Raw genomic sequence first — 5,852 nt, 5'->3', positions numbered from 1 at the left:
CCGCCGCCGCCTTGGCGGCCCCGGCGACCGAAGCGCTAGATGCGGTGCCGCTGCCGCTGCTACTGCTATTGCTACTGCTGCCACTGCTATTGCCACTGCTGCTGGAGGTGCCGCGGGCCGTCAACGGCCGCCACCGCAGCAGCAGCGGACGCGCCGCCGCCGGCGTGCCGTCACTGGCCCCACCAGCCGCCGGCTGTGGCTGTGTCCTCCCCCAAAAAGCCGCCGCCGCCGCAGCTGCCGTACCGCGCGGCCCCAAGCCACCTGCCGTTGGCTGCACTGCGGACTGCTGCATACTCCGCGCGTCCGCGTCGTTGCCGTCGCCGCTGCGGAACAGCAGCGCGCTCAGGCCGCCGTCGCCGCCGCCGCCAACGCCCGGGAAGAGCTTTATAATTCCGGGAAGCAATCCGTCGAGCAGTGCACTAGGTAGGCCGTGAGACGAACAGGTGCATTTGCAGATGTCGGCCCCACCACCGCCGTCCCCGCCCCCGCCGGTTGGCATGGTCACGGATGCGGGTACGACATTGACGTTGACGTTGACTTCATGTATGTATGTATGTACGTAACCACGGCGCGGGTACAGCAGGCGGGTCGTTTCAGGGGGCGTGCAGCAAGGAGGAGGGCGACGCACAGCGGATTGCTACAACTCCTACACCAATGAAGATGGAGCTGGCAATGATACAGAAATCGAGTGAGGAGCAGGTACCCGACCCATCCACACGCCCATGTCGTACTCCAGTGTACGGCAAAGTACGGCAAAGAATTTCTAACGCCTTCCACTGCGACAACACGTTTTTATTTACGTGTTGAAATCGTCGTACTTCTTGTTAACAATAAAAGACACTCCAACAATTCCTCGACAAGGAACCAAGAATGGTTTGGAAAAAAGGAATGAAAACAGCTTATAGACCTTCTTACCGTTCAGGTCGCGGCCCACGTTCACGTTGGGGCCGTCAATTGGTCCTGGCCTGATCGGCCTGGATGGCCCTCCCGCCTTCGCCGGCTTGGGGCCACGCGCCTTCGGGAGGGGCACTAACTGCGGGCTGGCCGCGGCTGCGGGGGGCACGGCAATCGACGTCGGCGTGATGACGTCACCGCCGCCGCTGCCGTTGTCAAAACTTGTTGCGATCCTCGCGTCGCCAATCCTCAAGCTATCAAGAAGTGCCGCCACGGCCTCAGAGGCTGCGGCCACGTCGTTCTTCTCCAGGGCGCCGCGAAGCGCAGCTGCAGCAGCTGCTGCTGCTGCGGCGTCATCGCCGTCGTCGCCGTCGCTGTCATTGCCATTGCCATTCGCGTCCGTTGGAAGGTCGTTAGTTCCCGTCAAGCCTCGTACAGGACCCACAGGAACATCACCGCCATCCGCGACTGCACGGAAGGGTACGGCACTGCCGCCGCCGTCGCCACCATCGCCGGCCGTCATGCTTTCCTTCTTTAGTAACGCTCGCCACACCAGTTTTGAGACGGCTTCCTCCAGAGCGGTCCGGTTCGTGGGGCCGCTCCCGTATGCAGCGCCCGCGGCACCTGGTGAGCCACCGGCGGCGGCGGCGGCGGAGGCGGAGGCCTTCCCAACGGACGGCATCTTCTCATGCAGCTCATGCAGCTGACGGAGCACCCCCTGTAGCCTCAGCAAATCAGCCTCCGTCACGTTTCCTAGTACGGCGGCGTTCACGGCTCCGGAGCCACCGCCGGCTTCATTACTCACATTGCCGTACTCCTCGCCGTCCGCCCCCGGCCCCGCCACATTAACTGTCACCTCGTCCGTGCCTTCAGTAGGCCCCGCGATGACGTCGTCGTCGCCGCCACCGCCGCCAACACCGCCGCCGCCGCCACCGCCATGTACGATAACGGTGTTGGCCGCGGAGGTTAGGATGGTGACGAGCCAGCCGGCCCAACTGCCGATGTACTGACCAAGTTGCTGTGGATTACTGAAACCCATGGAGTTCAGTGCCCCGCTGGTCATGTTGCTCATGTCACTGATGACCTGATCTCCTATCTGTTTTGCCACAATTTTGGCAACTTGTTTTTCTGCACATTATCGAGATGGGAAGTTGGGAGTGGTCATGGGTTTGTCCCCGCTGGCTGGCTGGATGGGTGGATGTGCCCCAGTTCATCATCTTTGTTCTGGATTTCAGTAACTGGTGTGAGATATGATATGGCGATGTGCGGTGAGAAGGGAAGGAAGCGGATTTACCCACGGTATGTTATGTATCGCACAAAGTTCGGGAAATGCGGTATTAGCAGAGGGACCAAGTGTAACTTATACTTCACGGCACATTCTTAACATTCTTGTCGCTTGGATTAGTGCTCATGTGCGCTAGCTGGGTCGTCAGTCTCACAGGCGCGGCGGCGACAACAAGAAATAGTTGCAGGCAGGAGTGATATAGATAATCAGGAGATCATCGGCCGGTTTCGGCCTAAATAAGTTGGGATGCAGTATTTGTTATTCAATACTTTGAGGCTCGCTATAGCAAAGCAAGGATCCATTCAGCTTGTTGTTGTGGTTCATGCATCCAGCAGATCGAAGTCTGGCGCACCGATGCCCTGGGTGCTGTTGTGGATCTCGTCCTTGATGGTTTCGTGGATCATGGATATCAGTGGCCCTTTCGGAAAGTCGGCGAGCAGGCTGCGACGCTCCCCTGCTTCCACCACCGAGACGACATTAGCATTCTCCTGCGGCTGCGCATCCGCGGGCCCTGCTCACGAGAGATGAAAAAGCAAATTTTAAAGATGGACTTGTACTGTATTTGTGGCAATGAATTTGAGAAGCTTTTAAGAGATTGCAATCTGGAGAGCAAGCTTATCGTGTGCTTAGTAAGAAGCAAGAGCGAAGTAAGGCTCTTCGACTATTAGTACGCCCTCTTTAGGGTGAAATTGCATATGCGATATGAAAGACATAGAGACGCTCGCAGCAAATTGCGTGTGTGTTGATTAAATGTCGGTTCAGATGTTAAAGATGCCTCCACCGCGGCTCACCTGCTGCTGCGACCAAATGCGCGAAGAGGACACTGGAAAAGAGCAGCGTGCGAAGGCGTCCTGATTTTAGCGCAGGGATCGCAGGGCTCATTCTATTCGAGTGAAACCTCTCATAGCATCAGCGCTGTTCCTTCCCTGCGCGACGTATGTACGTGCTCTATATCCTTAAAAAAAATTGCTGGGGGATATGCTACGGTGGTATGTATGTTGCCGATTGTATCCAAGAAACGGTTTTGCCGCTGGCGACTGTGGACCAGCAACCAGGCTTGACTGGCCTTAGCACTGAGAGCTCTATTTCTATATCCGTGCGTGCGTAGCAATAATTTTTTTAAACTAACAACGCACGTGCTGAAAAATTTAAAGTTAAGGCATATAGTTAGTATAGAAAGTCATATGATTCCATTCAGACCTGCTGACCAGCAGCCGGTAGCCTGACTGACTTGATCGCTGTTTCTGGACAGCGGTCTCACACCCTGCCGGAAAGTGAAGGGCGAGAAATTAACTTAGAGGTCAGATCAGAAGGATCACCTCCATCATCCATGCTATCAAACGTGAGTCCTATCTATCTACCTATCTATCGGGTATGTGCGAGTCGTCGTCCGTCGTCTTAGGGTTCATCAGCCCTTGTCCTCGTCCTGCACGTGATGAGCACCAGCCGGTCCTGCGGCCGCGAACGCGCATCGCATAGCGCATGTGACAACTGATGAAAACCGCATATCATCGTCTAAATAACATGTACGGCAATACAGTAACACAGGTCTATAAAACGTTGAGCTCTACGCAATGAAACTTTACATTTCGTACTAGTGCCCAGGTGGAAGCAAGAGCCTTACGTTGCCTGTTTAGTACTGAATCGAATACATTCATGTATCTACATTCATTAGAAGTTAACAGCAGAGTTAGGGAGGTACGCGCGTATTGTTTTTCACCGCACGGGGCCAGAATGCGGGTAATAAGAGCGAGATTGCGGGTATTCTCGTCCGAATCGGGCCGCCAGCAAAAGCAACAGTGGTCATGGTGATGGCTGGTTGTAGCACGGCGGATGCGCCTGCTGCTACTGCTGCTGCTGCTGCTACTGAGGGCTATTCTGCGGCTATGCTACAGCGGATGAGGGCTTTCATATCAGATGTCACAGGCGACTATCTGAAAAAAATATATAATTATATTTTGTAAAAAAAGTCAGAGCAAATTGTTATTATACATTTTTTGAAATCTAGAATGGAATAAAGCGGGGCTAGCGCAACTAACAAGCAGTTGAATGGCTCGTCCATTTCGACCGTTACATAGCGGAAGTAACCACCAAAGTATTTGGGATCTATCGCGAGTCCCCTCCTGCTGTCGCTTCTCTACTTGCTGGGCGACGAAAACTCATCAAGCGACCTCGATTCCCCATCCGTACGACATCCGTACGACATACAGCAACAACAAGAACAAGTTCCGTCCTCTGCCGTCCTTCTCAACTTGAAACGGAACTAAAAGGTTACGCAGGGAAGCAGCAGCAGCAGATACATAAATACTAATTTCACTGGAGTCCTCGCCCTAACCACTTATTAGGATCATGTCACATGTATGCAAAATGCATTTGTGCGTCCTCATCAAGTGAACAGAAAAAAGTTGTTGAACACAAAAAGGGAAAAACTCAGTCGGATTGAAACCACGTGCTGCTGCTGCTGCTGCTGCTGCTGCGCGCCCGCAAGCGGCAAGGGAAGGCTAGGAGCAAGGGGGAGGGGAGGAAAGGAAAGAGGAAACCCCGACAACTCCCTAAGTCCCGCTCAAAACGGAAAACCTCACTCATCATCACACGTCGACATCTGAACGAAAGAACACTGCCGCCTCCACATATACTACACACACACACACGACTACAAGACGCTGCATCCAGTTCCCTGATCGTCTCAAATTTCATCATGTCATGATGATGATATGTTAATGCACGGTAAGCTACTACTCGCGTTCCTGTCCCCCAGCCACACAACCCCCCAAATCCCCCCCAAATCCCCCCCACACACTCACACACACACTCACACACACTCACACCACACACACACACACTCACACTCACACGCACGCCTAGTGAGGTAATGTTGCAGTACTGCCAGTTACGGGGTAGTGGGGAGTACGGAGCATAAGTGAAATAACTAATACCTAATTACTAACTAATAATATAAGTAACTAACACCAAATTACCCGTCTATTTAGGCACCTAAATAGACGGGTAATTAGGTATTAATTAGGTAGGTAGGTAGGTAGGTAGGTGGATCTGTACGTCATACTCCCGCGTGATGACAATGACGAGGAGGACAATATGCCTCCCCCTTCCCCCACAGTACGGACAGTTCAAATCGGACAGGACAAACCCGTCTCAGCATATAGCGAGGCGCCGACTCAGTCCCCTGGGTGCCGGCACCCTCTCTCCGCAAAACAAATCCTGATACTCATATCCCCCTCAGGTTACCCGGACAAACAGGATGTGTGCCTGGGTATCCTCTGCGGCCTCGCTTCCCCCTCCGTCCCTCTCTCTCCTTACATCTCCCCCCCCAACGCACATACATACATACATACATACATACATACATACATACACACGTTCTTCCGCCAAAAGCCGTCTCCCAACATGCCCCTCCCCCCTTTCCCCCCATCACCTCCCATTTCCCCCCCGCCCTCCGCGAGGAGGGAAAAAACAACCCAGACGGCCATGTACGACGCTGCAAGAGGACTGCTACAGCCCAAGAACTGCAGCTGCTGTAGCTGCCCACATCGGTGGTGTTAGTGGTTTCAGGCATCCACCATGGGCCTCTGGTTATAGCTGAAGAAGCGCTGGTGCTCGCGGTTTAGGGGCGGGTTACCTTCCAAGTCCTGACAACCCTGGGGTCGGGGAGGGG

General features: G+C 54.2%; 2 protein-coding genes across 2 annotated transcripts in view; both read right to left on the bottom strand.

Annotated features, from left to right (window-relative positions):
• Positions 1-3,061, bottom strand: part of VOLCADRAFT_91272 (uncharacterized protein) — a gene marked incomplete at both ends in the record, with an annotated part of 3,971 nt that extends 910 nt beyond the window's left edge. Inside the window, 3 exons of the mRNA XM_002950711.1 lie at positions 916-2,022; positions 2,532-2,690; positions 2,971-3,061. Coding sequence (XP_002950757.1) covers positions 916-2,022; positions 2,532-2,690; positions 2,971-3,061 — 1,357 coding nt within the window. The remainder of the gene's footprint in view (positions 1-915; positions 2,023-2,531; positions 2,691-2,970) is intronic.
• Positions 3,062-5,745: 2,684 nt separating this feature from the next.
• The window catches only part of VOLCADRAFT_91271 (uncharacterized protein), a gene marked incomplete at both ends in the record, with an annotated part of 4,189 nt that continues 4,082 nt past the window's right edge, over positions 5,746-5,852 (bottom strand). Inside the window, one exon of the mRNA XM_002950710.1 lies at positions 5,746-5,835. Coding sequence (XP_002950756.1) covers positions 5,746-5,835 — 90 coding nt within the window. The remainder of the gene's footprint in view (positions 5,836-5,852) is intronic.

Source organism: Volvox carteri, assembly GCF_000143455.1.
Source record: "Volvox carteri f. nagariensis unplaced genomic scaffold VOLCAscaffold_20, whole genome shotgun sequence".
NCBI lineage: Eukaryota > Viridiplantae > Chlorophyta > Chlorophyceae > Chlamydomonadales > Volvocaceae > Volvox > Volvox carteri.
Note: the sequence above shows the minus strand (reverse complement) of the source record. Positions and strands in the feature narration are given on the sequence as shown.